General features: G+C 37.1%; 1 protein-coding gene across 1 annotated transcript; it reads right to left on the bottom strand.

Annotated features, from left to right (window-relative positions):
* Positions 1–1,810: 1,810 nt before the first annotated feature.
* Positions 1,811–16,064, bottom strand: LOC140135566 (uncharacterized). Its single transcript, XM_072157105.1, has 9 exons — positions 15,880–16,064; positions 13,826–14,058; positions 12,968–13,164; positions 11,881–12,397; positions 5,168–5,339; positions 4,691–5,004; positions 3,808–3,955; positions 3,236–3,375; positions 1,811–2,297 (listed from the first exon to the last, which is right to left on the bottom strand). The coding sequence occupies exons 1-9, from the start codon at positions 15,935–15,937 to the stop codon at positions 2,124–2,126; spliced, it is 1,953 nt and encodes a 650-aa protein (XP_072013206.1). The 5' UTR covers positions 15,938–16,064; the 3' UTR covers positions 1,811–2,123.
* Positions 16,065–16,343: the final 279 nt, after the last annotated feature.

The raw sequence follows: 16,343 nt of genomic DNA on the forward strand, positions 1-16,343 counted from the left end.
CTCAGATGACAAGACCTATTATAATTTTACCAAGACAAAGCATCACGTGTCCACCCCATGATGATAACATGTGCTAAATTCACTCATATGGCTATTAAATACCAAGAGAGTTTTTCAAATTCAGAACAAAAAATTTTGAACCGTTTTGTTATACAACTTTCAATTTCAAACCAGAACAGAAACATAATGTGTTCCTTCAGACTGCCCAATATAATTATGATGAACATAGAAATGGTTCAAAACTTTGCTTTCCCTTAATTTCAAGCGTTTTCCATTCTCCTACCTGCATGATTTATAAATATTTATGAGGTCAAAACCCCTGATAACCCAGTGACCCCCCCGGTTTATATACTACCGTGATTCAGTGGTCTATGTTACCATTAATAATGTACATACAGTATGTATACATGTACACGACCACGTTTGACAATTTTGAAAGCAAATTTCTCACCGTGTTATTCACTGTTGACGCAAAATACAAATACCCTATTTGGCCATCGGCTGTCATTGCTGTTGTCACCGCTTACAAGCATAGGATAAATGTAGTCTCTCTTACAATATTTCAACACATTAGAATTATTCCATACCACCAGTCCGGCAATCCCAATCAATAGTACTCGTACATGCATGACTTCCTCAAATCACTGTTTAGACAATCGACCACGAAAGTTTTATCGAGTTATACAAACAACTCCGGACTGTTCATTGTACCGTCACAATTCATTTCATGTGATGTGATGTGCTGTAAACTGTAAGCTTACTTGCTTTTTTTCTTTCCAGTTGTTCATATTCGAGGTATCCTTGATGTGTTTTGTGTCCACATCCGTTGGATTCACCACTACCCATTTTTTGTAAGCTGTGACGGCCTATTCATTGTCTTATAGTTGAATAAAAATTTCTGCATCCGTTCTTGCTGAAAAACTGACAGAGAATGGCCTTAGCTAACAAAATGGCCACCGACGGCTCCAAGCAAGGCTGCCTGTGATTGGCCCGCCTGATACCAAACAAGGCACCCAATTGGCTTCCCATGGAAACATCGCGTGACATCACGAGGGCGATTCCATTTCAGCAGCAGGGATAATTTTTTGTTTCATTTGATATGTACAAATTAAACTGCATTTTAGTGCCATTGCAGCCTGAATTATTGACATACGGAAAAGTATTTTTTATTTTTATTAAAAAGAATTAATAGGAATTGCTATTTTCCAGACGCTGTTACCCACGAATCCATCCGAGATCCTCATCCTGCGACGAGATACAAAATCTAACTTTATATTTATATGAAGCATTTATTCTAATCTTTCGAAATAATACAGTAATGTTAAATGACAGCCACTTTGGAAAGAGTTCGAAGAATTGACACAATCTCAACTGTACACCTTGTTCTTTCTTAAAATTTGTAATAACCAAAATATTTCTTTGTAGATATACTAGTATGTAATAAAATTCTATTTTATGTTCAAAGTCTTCACCGATTTCTAGTGTATATGAGTCACACATAAAATATTGAAAGATATTAAAGAAAGTGAAATTTTATGGCGTACAACAGGTGAAAAATGCTTGAATTCGTGGGTAACATGCATATGCGCATTTAACACTTTATTTGGTCTAGCAAGAAAAGTTATTTTTCAATCCGATGGCACTTCCACCTGATGATTCACTAGACATGATCGTCTCATTTGATAAGTCTAGAATTGAAAAGGAAAACATTTTCAAAATGGCCCCAGAGAGAATTTTGGCCCGCTTTGGCTGGAATTGACCATACGCAAAACACCCTATTATCTATACTTCACAAGGTCTACTTGAATTGTTATAATTTATTAATTGTACACTTCAGAAATGGCCAATGTTATAAATTGCTGTCATCGCGCCCAAAATATCTTAAACCCGATTGTATATCAATTATTGATTCATTTGGGCTTATTACCTAAAATTAGTTAGAAGTCGTCAAAAGTGTCATCATCAACATGATCAAACACTCAAGTAAGAAATATAAGAAATACATGAGTCTTGGATCGAAATTAATTAAAGAGAGCCAAGGTAAAATAACATTTCATATTTACGGTAATAAGCTTTAATAATTATACGGATTACTTTGAGCAGTTGTCAGTTATTACAAGACACTACTGGCTGGTTGGACCTGGATTTCTTTTTCTCGTTTTTCCCGGTCGTGGGGGACTAGTGTCACATGGTGCTTTACTATATTTTCCAGGCCAAGGACCACATCTGGGGAAATTATCTGGTATAGGAGGAAGATCTTCCTCATCTCCAACGTGGACGATCAAAGACATGCCGATCTGAAAAGTGAAATAAAGTGAAACAAAACCATTTTAGTGTAGAAACAATAGCCTAAGCTACCACAAAAGCTACCACAAATTCCTTTACAACAAGAAATGACTGAAGTGTTGATTCTTCCAATTATAATGCATTATATTTCTTTAAGTAACGGAACTACTTCTGGCTGTTGGGACGTTTATTTATAATCTAGTACCAGATCCCCGAACAGAAAATGCTAGAGGAGCAGACTCTGATTCAGTGATACAACGACTGATATTGTAGACTATGTAATGCAGCATGGCGTAGCTAGGGGAGGGCAGGCATGGCAGGGGCAGTGTCACCCTGGAATAAAGTTTAATTTCAATAATGATTATGATCGGCATTTATGACAAGAAAATTAAAGGTATAGGTGACTCGATTGACAGTCTCATTCCCCACTTTACTCCATCAAAATGTAGATTTTGGTATCAGGTGAAAGCTCATATTTTTTCTCATTAACATATTGACATTTAGGCATTCGAATCGGTATATTTCCGAAGAAATCATAAAATAAATGGCGAATTGGTCTCGACTGTGCACGGTTGAGACTAATTCGACAGTTTTTTTTGATATCATCTTCGGAAATACACTGATTCAGTGGACTCCCTAATTTCAATATGTACTATGGTAATGAGAAAAATGGGGTATTTAATTTGATATCAATATATTACATGATCATGATGATTATGATTAATAAAAACACTCGACTACCAATAATGTGTCCAATATCACTCTTAAATGTCAATAATTGCTTTAAGAATTACAATATAGTCACATTTACAAGAAACATTTACGTTTTCTTTTGCATGAATGCTTGAAAGGGACAACAATTTATGTTATACGTTATAAGTTTGAAATTCGATTTTTCAAATATATCGGGTCATCCATGCTCTTATTTTACATGTTTTATAGGGCTTACCGAAACGTGAAATTCCAAATGACAATGAAAGAACCACCAGCCTGGATTATCTGCGAGGAAACGTATTGCTGTAAAACCTCCATCAGGCACGATCACTGTATCCTTAAGAACAGCTGAGCTGAGCTTTCGTTTTATCATGCCTTCAAATCAAAGAGACATCATTATAGGAGTTGAAAAAGTTTGTAAAATCATCCTATTTTTAATTAAATGTATTGAAGACAAAATGAGACATTTACATGAATCTGTAATTTCTAGAAAAATTAACTACATGCATTTGAATGGTTCTCCAACTTTGTCAATACTGCTGTTTCCGTCGTTTTTTGCCAAATTTTTAATAGCAAAAATTGACTTATACTAGGCCCACCCTTCACCGGGATCAGTGGCGTAGCGTCATAGGGGCACGGTTGCAAAATTTAGAAAATCCCATAGAAAATAATTGCCAAAAATGGCCTGTATCCCCAATCAGACTCCCCCATCTTGGGCGATGCTCCCCCCATATGACGACCCACGCTACGCCACTGACTGTAATCACTGAGTAGACCTTTATTAGGCAATTATCATTTATACCATACCTGCTTTGTCCATTGCCATCACTTGTTCAACAGAAGTCGATCTGTCGAGTTTCTCTAAGGCCACCACCCTGAAATATTGCCCATGTAAATGCATTGGATGACTCGCATCAAAGGTGACTCCTTCGTCTACCACTACCAATTCAACTACCTGAAATAGATTTCAACGGATACGTCACTATGGACTACTATGACCTCATCCCTATGGCACAGTCCAATAACCTCAATGAAACAATCATAGTGCAAAATTTGACCTCAAGTTGCTGAGTATGAGTTTTTGTACCCAAATTTTCAAAGTTCATTCAATGAATGTGCAAATGTATTGGGGTTAAAGAATTGTGCCCCTGATAAATGAGCATGTTGTGGATCCTAGTGCGTCGTCACTCAGGCAAGTATAAAACTGGCAAGGTTCCATTAATTGTAGCTCCGATTTCATTAAGAAATAAAATAATTGTTAAGATTTAAAACTATTTCATGTAGAATGGCTTTCAGAGTTACAAAGTGGTGGCTCTGGAAAGAGTCGTTTGAAATATCACGAATTTAGTACCGAAGATTTGGTGGCTCTGAAAAGAACCTTTAATGCCCCTGATATACACTGACAGTTTCGGTGGCTCTGAAAAGAGCTGTTCAGTGAGCTACATTTTGCCCAGTGAATGATAGGTGGTCCATTAAAGAGCCGTACACGCGCCCCTTGTCAACGAAAAAACAAGATTTCAAGCAAGAACAGAAGCTGTATTAGCTTGCAAAGAATATGTTTTTAAAAGGAAATAGTTCTTTACTATTTGTGAAAGCTCATAAAAAACATTCGGTAGATGTTTGGAATCAGATTTTTATTTTTTTTAAATAATTTATGATAAAAAAATAGACATGAAATGATATTAATTACCTGTCCTAATTGAGCATTAACAATGTGAGTACATTCGCAATACTCCGCAGAGCAGTTCTTTGGGTAATTCTTAATCGTATCTGGTGTGCAAAAATCTTCCTCACTTAGTTCCTTAGATTGTGTAAGAGGTGGGCGTGAATTGAAGGTGAAGCTGACGTGGTTGAGCTGCGGTGAGTATAAATGATGTGATCTGTCGATTTCTTCGATAGGATAGTGTTCTGGATGGTGAAAATGATAGTTGTTGACTTTGTTGAAGTCCATCCCGATGTAGTAAATAAGATCTGCCTCCTCTTTCGAAGTTTCATCATCAGGGTCTATCATGAATAACAAGGAATATATCATAAATGTTAACAAATTTTATAAAATGGTGTTTTGTACACACACAGAGAATAATAATACTTTTGGCAAGATAGATTGACTAAATATAAGCACCTCTTTTTACAATACTTTGGAAAAGTTTAAGAGATGTAGGCCTACCTGTCGCATTAAGATTAACGATTGGGATTGCCGTGTCCGACGCTGCTTCATTCCATGGATTTAGCACGACGCCCTCTGGTACTAGGATCTCTGCTTCTTGTGGGTCTTCTTCTGGTGCGCCAACATAACGCACAATCGCTAATTCTTGTTGAAATCTACAGTCAGCCAAACCCTGCAGAAATTGTAGGAAAATGAAAGACATTTATGATACTAGTTAATTAAATATCAAAAGCTAACGCTAAATGTGGCGCCTCCGCCATTAGGCCGAATGCCGTTTTTTAATGCGCGCAGAGCGTGGGTTAGGAAAGTCTTGGGGTATTATTTTGATTTTTTTTTTTTTTTTTTTCCGCTATCTACTGAAGATAGCATTTAGCATCTCATTCCGATTCATCACCTCTTTCTACTCTAGAAGTCATGTTTTACATTATTTTCTCTATATTTTCATTTCATCACGTAACGGCGAAAGTTTTCTTTCTAGTCCATCAGTCCCGATCAGAAATGTTAAAACTATATTATAGACTCATCACGTTCCGGACCTACATGTCTCTCTGTTTTTACCCTTTTTTTAGCTCAGCATGAGCCGAATGCCGTTTTTAATGCGCGCAGAGCGAGTGCTAGGAAAGTCTTAGGGTATATTTTGATTTGTTTATGTTTTCAGCTATCTACTGAAGATAGCATTCAGCATCTCATCCCGATTTATCATCTCTGCCTACTCTAGAATTATTATTCTACATTATTTTCTCTGTATTTTCATTTCATCACATAGCGGCTAATTTTTTCTTTCTTCTACATCATTTCCGATCACTAATTTTAATACTTTATTATAGACTCATTACGTTCCGGACCTACATTGTCTATCTGTTTTACCTTTTTTAATACAAGCTCAGCATTAGGCCGAACGCCGTTGTTTTTAATGCGTGCAGAGCGTGTGTTACGAAAATCTTAGGACATATTTTGATTTGTTCAGTTCAGCTATCTACTGAAGATAGCATTCAGCATCTCATCCCGATTTATCATCTCTGCCTACTCTATAGGAGTCACGTTTTACATTATTTTCTCTGTATTTTCATTTCATTCTTTCTACTACATCAGTCCCGATCAGAATAGACTCATGCACGTTCGACATAAAGTCATAATTAATGAATTATGACTTTATGTCCTCCTATAAATATACATGTCAAACGGCCAAAATAACATGGGGTTTCTTTCAATTTACCTTCTTATTTCAGCTCAAAATGGACAGAAACAATTTCCGACCATTATTTAGTATTATTTCAGCATTTTGTGTAGCCTATAGAATAAGAAATTGAACATTTGAAAGAAATCGTACATTATGGATTTAAAAGGGCATTTCGTGATCCACAGCCTCATCCCCCCACTTTTCTCAAAAAAAGTTGAGATTTTTATATCACTGGAAACCTCTGGCAACATAATGTTTATGTACAAAATATTTCTTGCAGATTAATTCGTTTAGCAAAGATATCGTGAAATTTGAATTTCGTTCTGGTGCACCAGAACGAAATTACAACGCATTGTCTATGGAGCAGTGTAATACACATAATCATGCATAACTCGCAAACGCAATATCGGAATCAACTGAAATTTTAGGAATATGCTTTTTTCGTGGACATGTACTGAAAAATGCCATAAAAAGAGGGTGCTAGGATCACGAAATACTCCTTTAACTGGTAGGATTAAATCCTACTATTCAGAAGTATTAAATACTAATAAATGTAAAATATGAGAGTGTTTTTCATTCCTAAGCTATACATGTCAGTAGTTAATATATCTTCTGGGTACTGCTGCTTTGTCACTGCGTTGTCATTATCAGGGACGGTCCCTGGTCAAATCAGGGACCGTGTACACGCCTACACGGTCGGACCCTGGTAAACAGGTTCAATGTTATATAATTTCCCAATGATCCGTATAAATTTTATGTGCAATAGACCAAGTTCACTATACAATTTCGCAACAATGAAATCAAGTCAATATGAGGTCACATTTTTATTCATAATTCTCAATCATTATTTACTTTGGGTGACAAATCAACATGTACCAGAAGGTGAAAGTTATATATATTGCACGATGTTGTTAAAGGTTTCTGTTTTTCGATAAACAAAAATTTAAGGAATAGCCTGCATGGTTAGAAACATTAACAGAAAGTGTCCTAAGAAATAGTTGTAAAATGCTGTTCTTTCAAGCAATGTCGTTGCTAACCTGTCAGCAGGGGCGTAACCAGTTTTCTTGGTCAGGGGTGGGGGCAAAATAAAATTTCAGGGGCACAGCTGAAAAAAATATTGCAGCTGCAACATGCAAATTTATGTTTTTAAAGAGACTGTACATGTCTTCGAGCAAAATATTTGAATTTGACACTATTTTTGCACATGTTCGAGATGAAAATGCCTTTATTGTGACAAAGTGCGCCCCCAGCTATTTTGGCCCATGATCGGGGTGAATTTAAGGGGCTCCTTGCCCTTTTTTTTTCCTTTGCCCTTTGGTCAGAGGGGCACTTTTTTCTTTCATTTGTCAGGGGGGACAGTCTTCCCGCTGATTACGCTACTGCCTGTCAGCAAAGTAGCCTGGGGGGGCAAGCCTGTATGGGGTGGGGCCCAAATCCACCAAATTTTCCTGCACTTGGGGGGGCGGGAGCCGAAATAGACAATTTTTGCCCGGCTTATTGATAATAATCGTAAGGTATTGCATATCGTATGGCTTCCCCATCTCTCTGCCCCTCCTTTCCCTCTCTCTCCTCTCTTTTTCCTCTTTCTCCCTCCTTTTTCCTCTTTTTTCCTTGCACTAGGGGCGGGGGCCCAAATAGGCAATATTTGCCAGGGGGGCAATTGCCCCTCCTGTCCCCCCCCGGCAGCTACGCCACTGCCGCCACCCCAGCGCAACATTCACGGTGGAGTCTGGCCTATACCAAAAGAGAGATGGGCACTCCGTTCTGTGAATGCGGTTTTGACTCCTTTACATTTACCTTCTTTCAACACGTATAAACTTAAGTATTTACATTTTTGAACAAACATAAAAACGTACTTCGTATTTGCTAATACTTTTTTTCGTTCAGAATTTGTTAAATTGAATATCTGCATGCAGTCATGCAGATCATGGCGACAATTTTATGGTAAATAATTGTTGCAAAATGTTAAACTAAGTTCTTTGGTTAATAAGAAGTACATGTATTATTGTCGAATTCGGAGAAAAAAGATCAAGAAGCTATTCTTGAAGACAGAAGCTATAATTAGAATTTCAAAAGAGGAATGAACAATGTGCCAAGTTTAAGCACGTCATGCATGTTCATATTCTGTATCTGATAATCTTAGACACACTTTTCAAGAACTGCAGACCCTAATAAGTACAATATATATACGATGACATGAATCGGCTATAGTTCAATAATGTTGACCCATGTTAAATATATTTGAAAAGTAGCGTGACATACGTCTTAAGCAAATTGTAGACAAATCAGTGCAAATATGTATATGAATGAAATAAATTCATGGTTGGCTTGCTTCATCTTATTTACTCGTGAAATTATATTCATATCAAAAACACCATTTCTGTTATTGCCTTTTTGTGGCGCCCTCTACGGAGGGGCCACATATAGGCATGTACTTTGTGAATAGCTTCTAATTTCACTCTTGCTAGATTTACTCCTTAATTGTTTTGCTAAAATTATGCCCAGCTCAGAAATAAAACCACAATATGCTAGGATTTTATTTTATTATTGTTTTCTGATATGCACGGGATAAAATGATGTGTGTATATTCTTTGTTTAAAATACAAAATTAATGGACTTATAAAACACCAAATAACCCGTGACCTTTGTATGGTTTAAACCAGTTTACCGCCTCTTAGAACCCGATAGACGGTGACATTTGACCATTCTAATTATGTATGTTTTGAACATGTTTGCACATGAACTAGTTGTTTACAGTGTGAAGAATCTACAACATGCTCATCTATCAGGGCACAGTTCTTTAACCCCAATACATGTGTGCATTCATTGAATGACCTTTGAAAATGTGAGTAGGCCTACAAAAACTCATACTTTGCAACTTAAGGTCAAATTTTGCACTATGATTGTTTAATTGAGGTTATTGATAATATGCCACTGGATGAGGCCATTGTGATCCATAGTGATTGCACGCGGTGCACCTAATCCTTAAACCAACACCAATTAATTATAGTTGACCAACACAACCACTGACCAATCATGAAATCACTAATTGGTTTATGACTTTATGTGCTTGAATCGACTGCTAACTGATTGTGACCAAAGATATTAGAAGCTCAGTCTTTGTGGTGACTATCTCTGATAAAAAACATTAATTAACGAAAATCAGTTCTGGTCAGCAGAGAAAGGAATAAATTCGGAAGACATGACTGTGTTGAAGGTCAGAAGTGTATTTGCAAAAATAATATTCATTGTAATGCCTAACTGCTGGGAAGGGTTCCTATAGCAAGGTTAAGTGAAAGAAACCCCACTGGCTATTTTGTCTGTTTAAAATAGAGTTCTATGACGTAATTTTGTTATTTATTAATTAATTTTTGCAGAATTAATAACATAAAAATGGGCTGTGCCCGTTTCATGAAGAATAACGATCGATCTTACCCTTGATTTAACAGGCCTGTCAATTTCTTGGTATTGTTTGATATGAAAGGAGGGTATGATTGTTTTGTATTAGTTTAAGTATTTCCTAGCCTCTCTTAGCCACATGGTTGGCTACAAAAGACACAGAGTATACCTTAGGATAAACTGGCATGAGTGCGCCGACCCCAAGTTTTCAACATTTCAGGATTGTTTCTGGACGGAGGTCGGGTGAAAAACGAAATTACGTTTACATGACTTTGTCGAAATTCGTCGTGTGACAAGAATGAGTGTATAGATGACTAGGGGGAAGCTTACTTATTTGTGTCTTCTACAGCCTGTCTCAAAAAAAATTGTGCAAGTGAAAAGCGCCCTCTTTGGCGATTAGAAAATACCGTTGTGACATTATGTTTACATCAACGTCAAGGGCACAGTCTTAGCTCTCAACTACCGTTTATTCTGTTCAATTTGCTCTTTTTAATCTCAAGATATGTTTAGTTAAGAACGAAAGGGTAAAATGACAATTGTGCCACTTTTACTAGGGAATATGTCTGTACATGTAAATCAATGATAGCTGATGTTGATGCATCTAATGCACTCTCCCCTTCGCGGCTCGTGCATTAGACACATCAAAACCAGCGCGCGTGAATTATTTTGTCTAATTTCATTACTTTGTCAAATTTCATGAACTTGTCAAAGTTCATTAACCTGTAAATGTGTAATATTTGTTTGTCTTTTAACATGTCTTGAACAGTATTTACCATGGTAAAATTATTGACATGCACATGTATTTAATTGTACAGTAGAATGTGAAATATTTTTTTATCGTTTAATTTGTCGTGGAAAGAGAGAATCATTATACCTTTATCATGATAAAACATTTAAAAAAAATGTATTGTTGTGTAATTGATGGATTCTTTTGATTTCACGAAGGAACTCTTGATAAACTTGATGCTATCATTGATTTACATGTACAGCCCTCTTCCTTTGTAAAAGTGGCACAATTGTGATTTTACCCTTTCGTTGTTAAGTAAGCATATCTCGAGATTAAAACAGGCAAAATGAACAGACTAAACGGCATTTGAGAGCTAAGACTATGCCCTTGACGTTGATGTAAGCATTATGTCACAATGGTATTTTCTAATTGCCACAGAGGGCGCTTTTCACTTGCACAATTTTTTTTGAGACAGGCTGTAGTTATCCATCATATACCCTAGGCCCTGCATAACGAAATTCAGCAATATTCAATATCCAAAGCAATATCCTCACTACAATAGGCTCCCAAAACAGAACTCCGACCCCACATAATCGCAAATTGACACGAAAGCTTCATTCCATGAAGTATTTCTCTCGTATTTGATCATCTTCTACTCTTCCCTAAAAAAATCATTATAATACCAAATCTAATCACCATGGAATTCACCATATCCCGTCCAGCTCACATTGGGAGCCACATTCCTTTTTTAAAGGAATTTTTATTTGCATTATGATTTATACATGTATATAATACTCAGTAATCTGATGCAATGTATCGTTTGTGTGTGCTCAGCATGAAAAATAAAACTGATACGGTATGCATTTTAGTCAATAATACTGCACTTTAAAAAAATAAATAGCATAGGCCTACTATGATTTTGTATTTAAGGGGATTATTTAAAAATTTATAAATCAAATATCCAACTCTATAATACAACTAAACACTAAACAGTACTGTTAAGATAGTGTTATTTTTCGTGTGCGTTTTATTCTTTTTTGTTGTTGTTGTCAGGCACCCGGTATCAGGAAAACGTGCATTATAATCAATAAAGCAAGGGGCCAAGATAGCAAGGGGCCCTGTCAGCAACTGCTGACTTCTGACAGTTTAAATCCGCCACCCCACTGCAAAGTAACATAATGTGCAAATCAGAGCAAAATAATACTTGGGATATACTAGGGCCATCTCAGTGGCGTATTTTTTTTGGGGGGGTGGGTGGGGGGGGGCGGAGGGCAAAGCAACATTCAAGGAGGAAACTTTGCCGAAAATGGTCAAAAATGGGCTCAAAAGTACAGGCCTTAACAACAGCTTAGATATCAAGGCAGATTCATAGGGATGTGGCACCCTCGCCACTGGGTCTTTACTCACCTTAACACGCATCCAATAGTTTCCTACATCCTGGTCAGCATTTAAAACAACATCAAATCTTTCCCCTCCAAAAATCACAAATATGTCTGTTTCGTAAGGCTCTAAAGATGCCCCATCGCTTGCAATCACCGTAAGCTTATGTGAATCTACGGAGACTCTTAAAGGACAGTTGGTAATTGCATTATTGATGAAACGAAAACGATATCGGGATCCATTGGGATCGATTTTGAAAACTTCCCGCGCAGTGTAAGCCGTATTTCCATTCTCATCCACAACTTGCTCTCGTTTGCCTTTGCCATTGATTAAAATAGATTCTGGTTTATTACTTCCATCGTCAAAGTGATGTGAAGCAAATTTGACCATTGTCATTTCATCTAGCCAATCATGAACCAGAACAACGTGTTCCGGAAGGTCATAGTCATATAGATGACTGTTGACATCCGCTTCAGCTGCTTGGCGAAAGATCAAAGCTCCAAAGACACCATCAGCTCTTTGCATACCAGCGTGTGAATGCCACCTATATAGTTTTGTTCAAGAAAAAAAACCAAATCAACATGATCAATAGACGTTGTCAGTGGGCCTTCTCAACTTTTGGTCATGTGGTGTCTCATTGTTGTGGCTAAACTCTCCTCAGCACATTTTTGGAGTTGTCTTTTTTTAAAGACAGTTCTTGTTTATAAATGTAAGAGATCCGGATGGACGGGTAGATAAAGATATTGTCTTAATGATAATAAATAATAACTGATAATTAATAGAGGAAGAAAGACATGTGAGCAGAAACAGAAAGACATGTGAGCAGGGTTGGCAGGTTTTTGCCGCAGGTGGAAAAACTGCGGTTTAAACCCCGCGGGTTTTACCGCCGTTTGGCAAAAACAGTTTTTGCCGGCAAAATCGCAATCAAGAGAGCAGAGTGGTGCATTTCTCAGCTGGCTGTCTTCTATGGAAGCTTCTACTAGAAGGGAACAACATGCCCGGGCAACATGTTGGTTCGCTCTGAGTGCAAGCGCCGAGTGTTGTTCCCTCCTGGCAGAGAGAGTCTCCCGGGAGAGTCTAGCTTACAGATAGAGAGTCTAACTTATTTCCTTACCAATGTGTGCCATAAGGAGCTGCTGTGAAGTTGTAAGTGAAGGATGCAAAGCTGGGAATTGGACACTGTGTTATCATTGAAGTCCCGTCCATATACGGTGTTCCTCGCTGATGTGCACCATGCCAATGTATGCTAACCCCTTCTGAACTAACCATCTTGTTGGTTACATGAGCTACAATCGTATCGTTCTCACAAACCTGTAATATTTCAAGTACAGCCATATATGAACCATCTTTTAACATAAATCGAAATCATCTTATATTTACTTGTGTTTTTTTGCTCTATTGGGCTGTTTAACGTGATTTACAGCTACGTGCCTTCAAAGGAGGGTACTTGAGAACAAATAGTTTTGCGTAGGTAACCAATGTGCTTATAATCCAGCTAGACGACGTAGGTTTGGAGTACGCCAACGTTCACATCTTTTCCCAAAATGGGATCATGATACTCTTCTGTTGACATGCCGAAATCTGTCAATGTAAGTGGGACAGCACTAGGAATAACAGTTCCTGAAGTAAGTGGCTCCCCTGACTACAACCGTTGTGGTTCAAAGTGAATTAGGGACCGTTCACAAACACTTATAATGGGGTGGGGGCCGATGCAAGGGGGGGTGAAAATATTTATCCCTCTGAAGGGGGTGGGGCCTTTAAAATATCACCTTAATTTGTTCTCGTAGAACATGAGTTTACCCTATATTTATGGGGTTGACGTTGAAAGGGGTGGCCTAAAAAATATGTGAATTTTTCTTTTTGCATTATATCAGCGCACACCTGTTACAAGTGTTTGTGAACGGTCTCTTATGGGTATATTGGGCATGGTGTTTGCCGTGTATATTTGCGTAAACTTGAAAGAGTACGGTACCTGAATACTTGGCCCAGGAAACAAGCGATTGACTACGGCTACAGGTCTTGGTACACCATTTAAAGGTATGCAGTCTGGACGTGAACATTCTGTTAGATTAAAGGGGCATCCATAGCATGCCTTAGACATAGAGTAAAACCATTCAATTACAAAGGTGTATTCACACGTTTTGGGTTTGGCTGGCCATTCACATGTCCGTAGGCACTCGTGGTTCAGATCTGATTCTGTTATACCTGTATTGAGAATAAAGAAGCTACAGTTCAGTCTGGAGCAGTGCAATAGTCATGTAGTTGTCTTTCTTGGGGGGCTGAAGAAGGGACAAGCAATTTATCCCTAAATTTATTATGTTTATGGCAGTTAAATTTATGACTATTTTTGCATTTTTCTCAAAACTAATAAAACACTGGTAACAAAAATTATACATTATTATAGGGGCAAGAAATCCAGTTACTACACTGGAATTTCAGTGACTCAAGACAATTAGTTATTGATTTATTGATCAAATATTGGTTTTCCCTCATTTTTGACTGTAACTCCACAACTGTTGTCTGTGCTGAAATAAAATTTTCAGTGCAGTAGTTGTAGTCCTTGCCCCTATAATATGCATATCTAACTTGTCACCAATGCGCTATAATTTTTGAGGAAAAATGCAAAAATAGGCACAAAATTGGCCAGGGGTGTAGTACCCCCTTAATGTGTTTGTATCTGGTTCAACATGCATAATATTGTTGTGTATATAATCAGAGAATAAAATGCATCATCCTTCATCATGTATTTATTATCTTTTATATATAATATAAATAATAGGGGTCTAAGAATTTACCCTTGGGTACACCACGTAACTTTTAAGGTTAAAAAATAAAAAATAAAATTTAAGCTTTAAAATTAACATGATTTTTATTATTTACAATTTTACCACCAAATTTTCACATAATATCATCATAAGGACAATTCACCTTAGTGCTGTTTCTAAGAATATTGATACACGATTAAGATTATTTCAAATGACTGGTTAGACCAACATTCTCACTATTTTGTGATGTGATTTTTTTGGCCATATCTAAATAGTTACATAAAATGTATATATAGACTTTAAAAGTGCATACTTATGTCTCGATTCTTATTGTAATTTTTTGAATCTAGCTACAACTCGATGAAAGTACACACCTGGTTCACTGATGTCAAGTTAAAGGGTATGTTTAAAAAATATTAATCAGAATGCAAAAACGAACAAAAACTATACAAAGTTCCATAAAATACACACATACAATTTCATAAAATTACAGTCTCTATAAAAATGTTAATCAGAAAAGAAAACGTTTCGAGTTATTTAGAAAGGTAGGTTTTCATTTAAAATGTAAATCCATTTAATTGACTTGTCATTATTTTTACGTAGTTATAATTTTTGTACCTATATATAGCTGCATTGCGACGATAGTACACAGCTGGTTTAGCTTGGTTTACTGATCTCGAGTTAAATGGTATTAATAAGAATGCAAAAACGCATACAAACTCTACAAAATTACCAGTGGCGTAGATTTCTTTTTGACATGGGGGTGGGGGGTGTAAAAACTTTCTTGAAATATAGTGAATGCAGCACCTTTTGGCGACAGAATAAGTTTATGCTACAAATGTGCGCGATGCGGGCGAAAAACCTTGCCATTTTGAAGGTAAATTGACGAAATATGGTGCGAAAGTGGCATATTAATATTACCCCCACGGCGCGCAAAAAAAAAATGCAATGGGGGGGTGTCAATGGCCAAATATGAGGTTAATTTGGCCAGAAATCCACATACAGGTGTCAACATGGGGGTGGGGGTGATTGTATGGATCATCCCCCCTCACAACGTAATTCAAATTTTTCGATATTTTTGCGAAATGAATTAATCTGCAAGCAATATTTTGTATATAAACATTATGTAGCCAGAGCTTTCCAGTGGAATAAAAATCTCAACTTTTTTGAAAAAAAGTGTGGGGGGGTTAATATGCTGTGGATCACGAAATGGCGTTGCCCATTTAACAAACAAATTCAACATAGATGTTTAATTACTTACCCTTCACAAAGATGATTTGTGCTACCAGGATAACAATGCGAAGTATTTTGCATTTCATTTTTACAATGTGTTATATCAACCACTGCGTCGCAAGTATCCTTCCGTGACTTATACAGAGTTACCAATTCGATCCCAAATTCGGGCCAACAAATACCCGAGATACTAGCCTACATACATGTAGTGTTGTGAATGGAACGCGAATTTATGCTCGCTTTGAGGCATAAATGTATGTGCAATCAAGCATAACGTTCACGTTCGTGGACCCATTTTTATGGCCCATTATCCCAGGGACCGTAACCCCCTAACCCCAAAGCTACTTTGTAGAACCAAAAAAAGGTCTTTCCAAGAAAATGGTTGTTTGTAGAATTTTAAGGACCATGAGGACTTTTTGGTGAATGCAAAATATAAACGTTATTCAAAATATTCTCATTCTATTTCCAGTAATGAGGATAAGTTATTAAAAT

The sequence above is a fragment of the Amphiura filiformis genome, chromosome 16, assembly GCF_039555335.1.
Source record: "Amphiura filiformis chromosome 16, Afil_fr2py, whole genome shotgun sequence".
In the NCBI taxonomy this organism is placed as follows: Eukaryota; Metazoa; Echinodermata; class Ophiuroidea; order Amphilepidida; family Amphiuridae; genus Amphiura; species Amphiura filiformis.

What these genes read in the sequence shown, in the direction of transcription:
- LOC140135566 (XM_072157105.1), bottom strand. Translation starts at nt 15,937, where the DNA reads ATGAAATGCAAAATACTTCGCATTGTTATCCTGGTAGCACAAATCATC. An exon ending in TTCCTGGGCCAAGTATTCAG is followed by an intron (nt 13,165 to 13,825) that starts GTACCGTACTCT and finishes GAAATATTACAG; the next exon opens with GTTTGTGAGAACGATACGAT. An exon ending in ATTTGGAATTTCACGTTTCG is followed by an intron (nt 2,298 to 3,235) that starts GTAAGCCCTATA and finishes TTCACTTTTCAG; the next exon opens with ATCGGCATGTCTTTGATCGT.